Genomic DNA, 14,543 nt, shown 5'->3' with positions numbered 1-14,543 from the left:
TTTTAGCTCTCAGAAATCTAAATGAGAATCATGGATGGAGATTTGGATGTACATTATTTTCTTTTTGAAAATATTTGTGCTTTTAAAGGATGTCGAGGAATATGAGCTCAGTATATAATAAAGTTAGATAATTATATCCCATAATTTACATGTGTTACTGAAACTCCAGTGAGTTTCAATTGAAACGCTTTGAATTAATTGGAAGCTAGAGAGAATCAAGTCTTACTTTTAGCAGTTATAGTGCATCTTTTTAAAAAGTAACTCAATAAGGCTTCCCTGGTGGTGCAGTGGTTGAGAGTCTGCCTGCCGATGCAGGGGACACGGGTTCGTGCCCCAGTCCAGGAAGATCCCACGTGCCATGGAGCGGCTAGGCCCGTGAGCCATGGCTGCTGAGCCTGCGCATCCAGAGCCTGTGCTCTGCAACGGGAGAGGCCACAACAGTGAGGGGCCCGCGTACCGCAAAAAAACAAAACAAAACAAACAAACAAAAAGTAACTCAATAATGAATTTGGACTGTGTCTAATGATCTACACATGAATATAGTCATATGTTTCTGTATGTAATTAATGTTGTAAACATTGTAAATATTGTTTCCTAAGTTTCAGTGTTTTCTAGATAGTGTATAATAACAGGTGATTTCCACTGGATATAATTAGTCCTCTATCAGTTTGGCAAATTTCGGTGCGGTGATTAAGTTAAGACCCCTCTGATAAGCAAGCTTACGATTGATGAAATATGACTCTTTGGGTTTGGGGTTCATCCATGTCTTTCTCTTATTCAGGAGATGGACGGTCAGCCATTTGAGTGGTGCCCTCTACAACTAGGTGGTTCTCTTTGGCTCTCAAATCCTGCTGTGACTTGGGCCTTTTGCCCCCAGCTATTAATATTGCTGCTGCCTTGGGTTTTAACAACCTGAGGTTGCCTAGGGTCCTGAGGGAATCTTTCATTTTTCTCCCCAGCACTAAGGGGGAGGGGAGTGCTGTGAAGATGGCAGCCCAGGCTGCTTCTCCAAGAATTCAAACAGCCACTTAAGACATCACTAGACTATTAGTTTTCTAAGGAGAAAAAAATGGCTCCAAAATGTAGACAAAGCTATTTCTCTGTCAAGCTAAAGTTTGTTTGTGTGTATGTGTCAGTGGCGGGGCGGGGGTAGTGGATGAGAAGGTCAGCTCTGTATTCACTAAACAGTTATTGATATTGAATGCACACTGTGCTGGGCTCCAGGGAATTATAGGGATTGTCCCGGCTCAGATAGAGTAAAATCAGTGCCCCTCATCCTGGCTGACTATTCTTACATCTTGTGTTTGGACTGTTACTGCTTAAGATAACTATCAGAGCTGTTGAGTGCCCTTTCTGGTTTTCCCACTGGCTTACCTTTGGATCCTGACATGTCATCTCCAGACCCTGCTCTCACACATACAGACCGTACTAAAGGAATGACTGACACTTTGTTAAGGCTCAGCTGATTTCTATTCAACAAGTAGTAATTGAGTACCTACAATAGGATAGGCCTACAAGGAATCAAAAAATGAATGACACATACCTGCCTTGAGAAGCTTAGAAAAGAGGAAAGAGGTTAAGACAGGGATACCATTCACATAATATCTTGGGTTGGAAACCCCAGGTTGCTAGTTAGATAGTGTGAGAAGTAAGAGGGACTAATAAAGCATCTGGGAGCCCTGTACATGCTTATTTGCTCCTCGCAACAACACAGTGGAGAAATTGAGTCACAGAGAGGTGGTAACTTCTCAGAAGTCACCCATCTGGGTGATGGTGAAACTGAGCTCGAACTGGAACCCACATCTGAGAGCTTGCAAAGTCTGTGCTGTTAATCACCACGTTCTCTCACAGTCGGGATATACACCTACAGCTTACAAGAAGAGCTCTGGGAGATGAGCTATGGAACCTGCAGACCGTGGGCTTCTATTGTATCTATGAGCCATATTTTATTTCCTGACAGGTCATGGGTTGACAGCGGTCAAGGAAAAAGCAGGGGCCACCCTCCGGATTCATAGTGTGAATTCTGCCTCTTCCGAAGGGGCCCAACCTGATACTGCAAATGAAATCCCTCAAAGTGAGTGGTGCATTTATTTGGGGATTTCTTGGACTTGGGTTGATTACACCACGTGCACAAATAGAGTTCCAAGTTCATATCAGCAAAACGAACTCTGAAAGGGTGTTTTTCTCTTTAGTAGCAGTTGCAGCCGCAGATCAGAGGCCTGCAGAAAGCCCACCCACTTCTCCTTCATCGGGGTCTCGGGGCATGCTGTCAGCCATCACCAATGCGGTTCAGAACACAGTGAGTCCTTAGCTGCTTCCTCTGTTTTCCCTGAGGTCTGCCAGTGCCTTTTTTTGATATTTCTATTTACCAGTGACCTAGATACATCAGAGAAAAGATGGTCTTGCTCATAACTTTGGATTATGATTTTGTTATGCTTTCTCCCACGGAGTAGGCGTGACCTTGGAACCAAAATGATAAGAACAAAATGAAATATATTTTATGTTTAAAAGAAGGGAGCTGCTTAGAAGGAACATTTTTCAGTCTGATATAACAGTGTCCTTTCCAATGGCTGCAAGGACAGCCTCTGCTTGCGGTGAGAGAGGACTCTTTCTTAGAGCTGTTTTTCTGAGATGCTCTGTTTCTTAACCTTCAATTTGAAAAATTATAAAGTGATTCAGGTATATATATATATATATATATATATATACCAGTAAAGAATCAGGAACATTCCCCAACATGTTACTAAAGTGTTTCCAGATAACTAAGACCAACATTCTTCCTCCATCCCTACCTCCCAATTCTCACTCTCCTCTTTCCTTGAATAGCCCTAATACACATCCCTCCTTCCCAGGCCCCTTCCTTTTAAAGAAGCTTAAGAAGCTTGTTATTGACAACAAAACACTAATGAATAATGAAAAAAGGGGGATGCACCCCAACTGAGATAAGGCAGTTAGCTGGTCTTCAGGATCAGAAGGAAAAGGTTTACTTTCTGCTATGTGAAACCAAATAACTAGTTTTTTAAGAAATATGGCTCACATCCAATTTATTCATTCATTCATTTTTTAAAAAAAAGGTAATTAGCTTTCATTATATCCCAAGAGCTATGCTAGATGCTGGGCATAAGCTGAAAGAGGGCATAACATCCTGGAAGGTGGAGGCAACTTAACAGTTGTCAAATGCAATGCTGTATGGGAAGAAGAGGGGGCTGTGGACACACATATGGGGGTGTCTTAGCCAGACTTCAGGTCAGGGTATGCCAGAAATAGGAAATGACTGTTCCTTTCCTTGATACTTGAGGTCCTCTAGACTAAGCAGGGAGAAGGGGGATCAGCAAGTATGTTTTAGGAGTCGGATAGCAGTACAAGTCCAGTGTGCCCACGGCAGGTGTGCGGGGAGGGTTGTAGGGCTGGGGATGGGACAGAGCACTTTCATTACCTCTGGCATAAGAAGTGAATTCATGGGGACTTCCCTGGTGGTCTAGTGGCTAAGACTGCACGCTCCCAACGCAAGGGAAGAGAGTTTGATCCCTGGTCAGGGAACTAAGATCCCACATGCCTCATGCTACAAAGGCACGGCCAAAAAAAAAAAAAGAAAAAGAAAAGAAAAAAAAAAAGAGGAAGTAAATCCATGGTCTCCCTGAGCTACGAGGCAGGGCCCTCTGAGTTTGTTCTCAGCATCCTCACATTCCTTTCTGTGTGCTCTCCAACCTTCCGGTTCTCCCTTTTCCCAAGCCCCAGACCCCCCCCCCCCCCACCAAGTCTGCCCTTACTCAAAGTCCCTTCATCCTTCCTTCTCCCATCTTATTCTCTACTGAAGTAATCCCTCACAGGATGTTAGGAGAAAGTAAATCAAATTATGCAAAAGTGTGAATTGCTGATATCCCCTAGTCCTCCCAAAATAGGTGCATTTAAAAATCTATTTTGGGGCTTCCCTGGTGGCGCAGTGGTTGAGAGTCCGCCTGCCGATGCGGGGGACGCGGGTTCGTGTCCCGGTCCGGGAAGATCCCACATGCTGCGGAGCGGCTGGGCCCGTGAGCCATGGCCGCTGAGCCTGCGCGTCCGGAGCTTGTGTTCCGCAACGGGAGAGGCCACAACAGTGAGAGGCCCACGTACCGCCAAAAAAAAAATAAAATCTGTTTTGTAGTGTGATTATTGATTGGCTCCCAAATCGGAAAACAGTCTAAATGTCCAACATGGTGATGACTAATAAAGCGTATTAATCAGTGAAATCAAATATTGCTGTTGAAATGATAATTATGAAAATGGATAATGCATATAAAGAATAATGTAGGGCTTCCCTGGTGGCGCAGTGGTTGAGAGTCCGCCTGCTGATGCAGGGGACACGGGTTCGTGCCCCGGTCCGGGAGGATCCCACATGCCGCGGAGCGGCTGGGCCCGTGAGCCATGGCCGCTGAGGCTGCGCGTCCGGAGCCTGTGCTCCGCAACGGGAGAGGCCACAACAGTGAGAGGCCCGTGTACCGCAAAAAAAAAAAAAAAAAAAAAAAAAAAGAATAATGTAATAATAAAATATAACCTATGCAAACTCATGTAAGGTGAGAAAAAACACAGATATATGCATATTGTAATTGTAGTTGTATAGTTGGGGTATAGGCAAAGAAGATGTTGCAAAGAAATGTAAGCAGTTCTGTTTGTATGTACAGTTTATATGAGTAAATCTTGATTGTTTTACTCTTTTTTTTAGAAAGAGAAACAGTGACTGGCAAAGGAATTTGCAGTGGTTAACTACATAATAGAACAATTTCTAAAGCCAGAAACACATGGAATCAACCTGTCTTATTTCATGAAAATACTAATTATAGGCGGTTATTGCTACTTTCTGAAAGTATGCACGAGCCACTGAAACAGCCTGAGGGTCCTACACTCTAGGGCCCTATATTAAAGAATTCCCTAAACTGGCAAGAGTATTTGACATTTTTATAGACTGCTCCAAATGATTCTGTTACTTGGGTTAAAATGTTTTCAAACAAAAACAGCAATTGGGTCACCTATTAATTTTTTGTCTTAGGAACATATCTATTCATACACACAGCCAATAAAATTAATCCCTAATGTGCTTTGGTTTTCTTAAGCATCCTTATTTAATAACACTGCATGTCCTACAAAGTTATATGACATATGCTCTTCCACGGAAAAGAAAATAGGATTAAATGGATGATAAATCTCCTGATGAGAAAAAACTGTGACTTTATATTGCTTTTCATATTTGAATATAGTGCAGTCTAGGAGGTGCTGACTGCCTCAGAACAGCAAAACATGAAAACCTAATCTCGTGCAATTATCTCATTGGCAGGGTAAAAGCGTCTTAACAGGTGGTCTTGATGCTCTGGAATTCATTGGCAAGAAAACTATGAATGTCCTTGCAGAAAGTGACCCAGGTTTTAAGCGGACCAAGACACTCATGGAGAGAACCGTTTCCTTATCTCAGGTGGGATTATGTGATTTGTTCTTTTGGTCAATAAAGTGAATACATTTTTATTTACCTTTTTTAATGAATGTTTTAAAGCACATGTCAAATTCAAATGACACAAAATATCAGGGAGTGAAAATTGAGTTTCTAATACACCCCTTTCCCCAGCCACACATCATGGGAGACAACCATTGTTAACGACTTCTTACGGATTCTATCAGAGACATTATACAGACAGACTTAGATATAGATATAGATATGGATATAGATATGACTATATAGATAGATGTAGCTAAACATATACATATATATACATGTGCACGTATATACATACAAACATTTTCAACCAAATGTTAGCATACTAACCATGCTCCTTTGTACCTTGCTTTATTAAGTATAAATTATACTTAATAATTTCTTGAGGATGATTCCATCGATGCCATTTGTCTTAGTCCATTCGGGCTGCTATAACAGAATACTGCAGACTGGGGGGCTTATAAACAACAAACAGTTATTTCTCAAAGTTCTGGAGTCTGGGAAGTTCAAGATCAGAATAGCAGCAGATTCAGTGTCTGGTAAGGGCCTGCTTTCTGATTCATAGACAGACGTTTTCACACAGTTTCTTCGCATCGTAGAAGAAGGCAAAGGAGCTCTCTGGGTCTCTTTTATAGGGACATGAATCCTGTTCGTAAGGGTTCCACCCTCATGACCTAATCACCTCCCAAAGACCCCACCTCTAAATATCATCACACTGGGGATTATGTGTCAACATAAGAATTTTGGGGAAACACAAACATTCAGTCTATATTACGATTATATTCCAGCTCTACCGCGTTCTAGCTACATGACCTTGAGCAGACAACTTAACCCTTCTGTGCCTCAGATTACTCATCTGTACACTGGGAACATCAATACCTACGGATAGCTTTGTTGTGAGGATGAAATGAGTTAGAATAGAACCCGACTCATAGTTAGCACCCAAGAATGTTAGTTGTTGTCATTGTCTTTTTTATGTATCAAGATGATAGGTAGAAATGGTATCTCATTGGAATTTTAATTTATATTTCTCTTACTATGTGCAAGGTTAGACTTCTCCTCTCATACTTCCAGCTCTAAAGTGTTCCTCCTTGAGAAATATGGTATGAAGAATTTAATCTATGTTTTGCTTACTTACAGTAGTCAGTAAAATTAAAAATAATGTTTATCTTATTTTCCAAATACAAAACCCTAATACAGAACTTGCTCTTTCAGTTGACACATGACCAGCTCAGACCCTATAGTGTCAATCATGCCCCTTTTCCCCTTCCCCCTTAAGAGTCTGATACACCAGGTCTCTCTATGTCTTATCAAAATCAGGAGCAGCAGATGCAGGATCTTACAAATTTCACAGGCAGGACAAACACATCTTCCCATGGCTCAGTGCTGGGAAGCCACGAAGGAGCTATCACTGGCAACAGGTGAGTGGCAGCTCCTGAAAAGTTTGATTTTTAGGTGATTTCTTCTTGGCTCTTCCAGAATAACCCACATATAACCACTGTGATATTACAGCCCAGGTAGGGACTTGGCAGGATCAGCTAGACCATCACCCTCCAGATCCTTAAAGAAGAAAATAGATTTTGTATTAATCAGGACATTAACACTAGATGTTGTACAAATACAAAACCAAACCAAAAATAATAACCCAAGTATCAATGTGGCTTAAAATGAAGAAGTTTTATCTTTCATTCCTATAGTGTTAGCGTTCGCGGGCAGCCCACGTCTTGTGGCTCTACCATCTTAAAATCCTTTACTTCCAGCCTCATAGAAAGGGGAGAAAAATATGTGGGGGGCCATTACCCACTTCAGCTTCCTTCCGAGCAGTAATTTTTCATTCGGTCATTCACTCCACAATGCATTTTGAATGTCCACTATGTGCTAGGCACTGTTCTAAGCACTTGAGATACATCAGTGGTCAAAATGAGTAAATATCCCTGCATTATGGAGATCTGTTCTAGTGAGGAGGGACAAACAAACAATAACCAGTATCTCATATTTTAGAAGATGATGAGTGCTGTCAAAAAAATAGAAAAAGTAGAGCAGAAAGAGGGTAATCAGAAATATGGGAGTGAGGGGCAGGTTAAGTATTAAGTCAGATTGTGAGGGAGAACTTCATGAAGATAGATGAATGACGTTTGAGCAAATACTTGAAGGAGATGAAGGGCTTGACTGCAGAATCTGGGTGAGGCGCATTTCAAGCAGAAAGAGCAGCTTGTGCAAAGGCCCTGAGGCAGGAGTGTCTGGTATGAACAAGGAAGAGTAAGGATGCTGTGTGGTGGGAGAGGAGTGAGCCAGGATGAGAGTTGCTGAAGATGAGGCCAGTGTGGTCATGGGGAGCAGGTGATGGAAGATTGTGGAGGGTGTTTGTAAGAACCTTTGACTTCACTATTAGTGAAAAGGGGAGACCATTGCAACGTTTTGGAGTGACAAGATCTGATTTTAAAAGTATCACTCTAGTTATGGTGTTGAAAACAGACTAGGTTGCGGGGAGGGTGAAGGGCAGGGAGACCAGTTAGAGTGTGTATCAGCCTACATCCTCCCAGAAGCAGATGCCAAGGTAAGTTTAAACGTGCAAGGATTTTATTAGTAGAAATGACAATGTGAGAGAAAATTGTGGGAGTTGGGGGAGAGCCATAAGACCACAATGCAAGTCTGATCCCAGTGGAGGGGAACAGGAAAGGAGACTGGGTGCAATCATCCTAGATTGCTGTGCAGTCTAAGGAAGGTTTGGCAAAGCCATGGGAGAGTCCTTCAGCCAAAGTCCACTGACAGAGGAGTTTCCGTCTCTCAGGAGAAGGTCTGCCCTAACATCCCTGCTGCACCAGTGATTGGCAGGGGGAGGTGGTAAGAGGCATGACCTCAGTGAAAATGAAGAGTGGGTTTCAAAGCGCACCCTCGGGGCTCTTGGTCATTTATGCTCCCCTCTCACAGCCTCCTCAGGAGGCGTTTGCAGGTATCTAAACAAAGGATAATGGTGGCTCAGAGCAGTGTGAAGCCATGAAGGTGGTGATGAAGGCTGGTTCTGGGTGTAGTTTGAAGGTCGATCCAGAGTTCCTGGTGGACTGAGTATGGAGTATGACATAAAAGGAAGAGGCACGGATGATTCCAGGGTTTTTGCCTAAGCAGCTACAAGGATGAAGCTGCCATCAACTGAGAGAGGGACATCTGTTATGTTTTTCCTATTCCACACTAAATAACTCTAGACATCAGAAATGTTAATGCATGCCCTCCCTAAGTTTCTCATGCATTCTTTCTTACTCTTTGAATAACGTGGGGACAGGGTGATTCTCAGATCCCACTGGTATAAGTTTCCAAAGCTGCCCTTCTGTCCCAAAGTCTTCCATGCCAGAATCACTCACTGCTATTTAAACCAATCTCCTTTTCTTCTCCAGAGGGAATGTAGCAGCAGCACCCCGAAAGCCAGTTAATTCTTCTTTAGGCCACTTTAATTTCACCCTCCATTTCTTGGGTGAATCCACATCATTCCAAAGTGACAATTTCCCTTTACCTTTTATTGCATCCCTTTTTCCCTCTAACCTGAATCAGAATTTAGAGATGGAAGTTGGTGTAGGAAAGAAAGCAATTTCAGTGTCACTTTGTTACTTTATTTCACCACCACCAAGCCAGTGAGATCTGTGGGAGTAGCTGGGTTTTATTGTAAATGTTAACAGTTCCCAGGGATGATTTGATGGGGCTGTTTTGAAAACTTTCAGATCTTATACTTATTTAGTCTTAAAGACAGGCAGGAGGGAGAATTCTGTCTGCAGCCTGGTGGGTTTGGGGTTAACAACCTCAAGAACCAAAAAGGAGAATGAAGCTGATTGTTTATTGACACATAATAAAAACCAAAATCTATTCTTTCATGATCTTCCGCTTGTGACCTTGTGGTGGCCAGTGCATTTATGGTGCTCTTCACAGATATTAAAGAACCCTATAAACTAAATGCCACAGTCACCTTGATGAGGAATCAAATAGAAGATGCTTAGAATCGAAGAAAACAAAGGTAGGAAATTAAGAGTAACTGGTGGACTTGCGTTTATTTTACTGTCTTATTATTTAATCAGCAGAAAAATAACTGGAGAAAAATGATCAACCTGGAGAGGAACTCGGTTCACAGTATTTCTAGAAACCAATCTTATCAAAGAACTGATAAGCTAACATTCTTATTTATATTAATATTAAGTATCTGGTGAGGAATACACTATGAGTTTATATTTTATTAATCATTTTCATCAAAGATGTTTAATAACCACACACACAAAATTTTTAAATAACTCAAATAAAATCAGAGCAGCTTATTTTTGCTTTGAAGTCTGCCTAGGGGCACAAGTTGCAATGAATCCTGTCACAATAGATTCAACTTTCCCAGTGTAAATAAAATTTGCTCATTATAGAAAATCTGGACATTTTAAAAATAAGATTAATCACACACACGGAAAACACTTCAGTAGAAACCACTGTTCAGCTTTTGTTTTGCTTCTTTTCAATCCCCTTCCTGGGTGTAGAATTTTTGCTTTGTTTTGCTGTGTACCTATGAACATGAAAAGTTCAAAGTGGAATATTATGTAAAAACTTGTGAGTAAGATCAATGCAAAAAGTCATTTTTTTAGAAATTCCACAGTGACTAAAACCTACTCTTCACAAGTACCAAGTCAGTGCTCATCTCCCCCAACATCTTCCGCAGGAAATGTGGCTTTTAAGCGTATACTTAGTGTACAAACACTGTGTATTTGTGCAGATGTTGCGGGAAGCCAAGGAGAAGGAGAAGCAGAGGCTGGCACAGCAGCTCACGGCCGAGAGGACCGCACACTACGGGATGCTGTTTGATGAGTATCAGGGTTTGTCACACCTGGAAGCCCTGGAAATTCTGTCCAATGAAAGCGAAAGCAAGGTATGTCTGTCCTGGTCATTTAAAGTAGCACGCTCATGAATACGTCTTCTTCTTTTTTTTTTAAAATGTTAAAAAAAAAATTATTAAAAACACACACACATACACGCACACACACAAACAGGGTCCCTGTACTCATCTCCCACATTTGGGGTCTGAGGACTGTCTACTACATTAGAAGCACCTGGAGTGAATACGTCTTCTTAAACACGAAAGAAAGCCTCCTTTCTAGAGCCTCATTACTGTGCTGAGGTCACAGATACTGTCCAGCCTGATGACCCCTCTCAGGCTCCATATTATTTTCTCTCTATCCTGTGCCTAGCTGTTCCCCCTCACCAGCCCCAGGAGAGCCAGCATGATAGGAGTCATCACCACCCCCAACTCACGGCCCAAAAGGCCTTGCAAACCCTGGCTGTCAGCACCTGGCCTGTGCCTCCATTTGATGATGTAGTACCCAGATCAGAGGTGCCCTGCCAGGCCATGTCTTCATTCCTACCCAGTGGAGACAAAGCAGCTGGTATTTCTCCCAGACTGCAGGGTTCTAATATATTTAGTTTCATGGGTGATATAGTTATTTATTCACCCATTTGTTAGAATGCCTGGGCCACAAAGGACAGGATTATCTTACTGGGCGTTAAAGCTCTATTTAGTGGTGCTCCTGAACAGAGCTCTGGGAAATTACCTAACAGCCCTGCACATTCACTCTGTCTGATCCCAAGAAAACAAACATGAATAGTGGAAGTCAGCAGGGTTGTTGGTGATTTCTTTTTTTTTAAAAGGATGTGTGTGTGTGTGTGTGTGTGTGTGTGTGTGTGTGTGTCCGTCCCCAAATGTGTGTGTTTTTATTTAACAAACACTTATATGTCATTTATATAATCACTAATCTAAGCACTTTAAAACTATTAACTCATTTAATTGTATATACTGCTCTTTTTGTGAGTCAGACTTACTGTAGTCTGGGGTGTTTTTGCAGTGAAGGCCACAGGGCAGTACCCTCTGGACTTCCTGGGAGGGGCCATGGGCCATCCCAGTGACATTTACTTGGGGGAGAGGCAGGTTCTCAGACAGGAGGCTGAACTTGAAAGTAAGCCTTAGAAGCAAACAGTGATTTTTGACTCTCTGTTGGCCTTGTCCTCTTACATTTGGACTTTGGGGGGTTGAGACATTCTTGAAGCCCACCTAGTCAGGGAAAGATGACCTCAGCCATATAACAGGTAACCAAGAACCAAACAGGATGGACACACACACACACACACATATAAGATTACATAATACAAGTTACTCTGTGTTTATTTCCTTTTTCGTTATCCATTAGCCATCACTGACAGTCTTGTGGTTAAACTTTTAACAGATCATTTTTTTAAAGCAAAATCATGACTCATGCAGATACCAAGTGAACACAAATCAAAGAATTTACTTACCTCATTAATTAAATGAAAGAACCAGACGATGTTATAACCGGTTCGAAGGAAAAGCCAAAGAAGCACAAATTCATATGAAATAAAGCAATTTTGAAATGAATGTACAAATGGACACAAACCTGGTTTTTCCATAGAAGGAGAGGTTGTCCTTCCACTGGGCAAAATTCGTTATTGGTTTGCACTGCTATCAGCTATCTACATTTTACGGAGTTATAAAATTACTCCCATGGAATCAGGATCCAATAATCTGGTAAAGTGTGATCTGGAAAAATATAGTTTTCCACTAAAAAACAAACTTTTCCCTACAAAAGCAGGGTTTGGGGTCAGACATTATGTGATCAAATGCCACTCAGTAGCTGTATGGTTTTGGAACCGTCTTACCTCAATCTCCTTATCGATGAAATGGGAATGATAATCAACTTCGTAAAATTATTAAAAGAATTAAATGAGATAATCCATGTGAAGCTAGTTGCAGCATGCCTAATACATAATAAGTAGTCAATAAACGTTAGCTGCCATTTTTACATACACGTGTATACACATATATAATGTTGATGACATTTTATTTTTATCTGCATTCTTATATATACATGTTATTATTGTTGAAAACATTACAGGGGAGCATGGCCCCTTGAATCTATCACGGTGGTAGAGAGACATTCCACTCTGGCTGGTTCCAATGCAGGTCTAGCTGTAAAACAGCCCCAGGCCTCTAGAAAAGAGCCCCAAAGGACTGATGTTGCCAGGAAGGCAGTTTGGTCCCTGGAGGGGGGCATTTCCCTCTGTTGGCATACTGCTCCCACAAGCTCTGCTTTCTTTCCCCAGCCTGGAGATTTTCGTAGTTTTCATAGTGAGAAATGCAGAACTTTTTCTTGGCTTAGTAATAATAGTTACTGGGTGTTATAATAAATAGTCCTAAAAATATATGGGTCAAAACCAGTAAGAGTTCTCCTCACTCCTGTGACAGCCCAAGATATGAGTGTCTGGTCAGCAGGCAGCTTTCCAGCATTTAGGGATCCAGAAGCCAGGCTCTGTCCATCTTATGGCTCCACTAGTCCCATCCTAATATTCACAGGCTCCTGGCAAGAATACAAATGGAGACCCTACTGGGGTTGTCAGATTTAGCAAATAAAAATACAGGATGACTAATAAAATTTTAACTTTAGATAAACAATGAATACTTTCTTAGTATAAATATGTCCTATGCAATATCTGAGATACACACTTATACCAAGAAAACATTCATTGTTTATCTGGAATTCAAATTCAGTCAGACATCCTATATTTTATCTGACAACACTGTACATACCAAATATTTAAAAGGTAAAGAGCTTTTGGAAACAAACTGTTAAAGAAAATATATTCTGTCATCCTTCCTTGACAAATGTACTTTCATAATGGCCTGGAAGGCCAGGTTCCCATTTAGAATTCTCAGACTCCTCAAATTTTCATATCACCCTCCTGCCTGCTCTCTTCCCTTTATCTCCAGCTGTCTGTTGCTTCAAGGACCCTCATTGGCACGAGTGAGGATGCCCCAGTTCAAACACCATCCACATCCCCTGCAAACGGCCGCCTTTGTCCATCCCTTGGGCCTAGGAGTGCACGCTCCAGTGGATGGTCCCGCCATAGGGAATACAGCCTGGGGAAGAGGTCCATACAGATCATGAAGGGGAAACATCAGTCACCTGGAGAGTTATCGAGAAGTGGGAGTGTGGGTTCTTGGTGGGCACATCCCTTTGGCCCTGTGGACTCCCCTACGACCAAGTCTAATGTATTGGATTTCACTCTCCTCTAGGGCCTTGTTGTCTTCTTCATCCCACCAGCATAAGGAGAGAGAATATAGAGGGGACGTTCCCATTTGTTAAAAACTTTAACCCAGAAATGGTACACATCTCGTCTGCTAACATTCCATTGGCTGAAACTTAGACAGGGTGTACAGAATTATAAGGAATCATTACTACCTACTAGATTGATTCTAGGATGTCAACAGGCATGGCAACGTGCTGTACTATAAATCTTAAGGAAAAACTGATATTTTTATTGTCATTATACTCAATACTTAACCAAAACAGTAAACAAGAATCCTCAAAATGACACCCCACACCCCCTTTCAGGGAAAAGATTTACAAGGCAGACTGTTTACCCTTGTGTCCCTGACAACACTTAAGCACAGTGCCAAGCATATAGTCAGCATTCCATGAATATTGAGGAGTGCATGATTATTTATTATTTATTATCGGACTGAAGTAAAGATTTAATGCACATCGTGCTAGCATAATGGAATGAACTAGAGGAAGCAAAAGAGATGCTGTAATAGAAAGATGCTGACCAAAGAGTACTTCACTAAAAAGAACCCTTCCTGGGAGATGCCCAAATCTTAAAACCCCAATGCATTCACTCCTGGAGGATAGCTACCCTCAGAAGACACAGAGAAACCAAGAGGCCCCACATGTGTGTATACTTTTTCACTAAGCGTTGTACTTTAACATTTATTCAATTACCCATTTTTCTTTACTCTGAGAAAAGTGCTGTTTAGAAAATATATCTGAAGCATAAAGATATGATGTGGGCGTATCTAGGACCGTGAGCCCTAAACATGAGTGTATGAACTGAAATGAAGACTCTGAAGAGGTCAGGGCAGAAGGGAGTAGGGGCGGCCAGCATGCAGGGAGCATTACTTCCACCTGCTGAACTCGGCGCCTAATGGGTTTTGTGTTGAAGACTTCCCCCTGAACTTCCTCTCAGAGCCTTGGTGTCAGTTGCATTACGT

The 14,543-nt window shown here is 41.8% G+C and overlaps 1 protein-coding gene across 5 annotated transcripts in view; it reads left to right on the top strand.

The window, feature by feature from the left end:
- The window catches only part of FAM114A1 (family with sequence similarity 114 member A1), a 64,952-nt gene that overhangs the window by 29,558 nt on the left and 20,851 nt on the right, over positions 1 to 14,543 (top strand). For 4 of the 5 annotated variants that reach the window (XM_024731646.1, XM_024731643.1, XM_024731645.1 and 1 more), the window contains exons 4-7: positions 1,961 to 2,074; positions 2,193 to 2,299; positions 5,312 to 5,446; positions 10,203 to 10,355. In XM_024731646.1, coding sequence (XP_024587414.1) covers positions 1,961 to 2,074; positions 2,193 to 2,299; positions 5,312 to 5,446; positions 10,203 to 10,355 — 509 coding nt within the window. The remainder of the gene's footprint in view (positions 1 to 1,960; positions 2,075 to 2,192; positions 2,300 to 5,311; positions 5,447 to 10,202; positions 10,356 to 14,543) is intronic. The other variant, XM_024731644.1, reaches the window with a different exon arrangement.

The sequence above is a fragment of the Neophocaena asiaeorientalis genome, unplaced genomic scaffold (genome assembly GCF_003031525.2).
Source record: "Neophocaena asiaeorientalis asiaeorientalis breed wild unplaced genomic scaffold, Neophocaena_asiaeorientalis_V1.1 scaffold39, whole genome shotgun sequence".
Taxonomy (NCBI): domain Eukaryota; kingdom Metazoa; phylum Chordata; class Mammalia; order Artiodactyla; family Phocoenidae; genus Neophocaena; species Neophocaena asiaeorientalis.
Note: the sequence above shows the minus strand (reverse complement) of the source record. Positions and strands in the feature narration are given on the sequence as shown.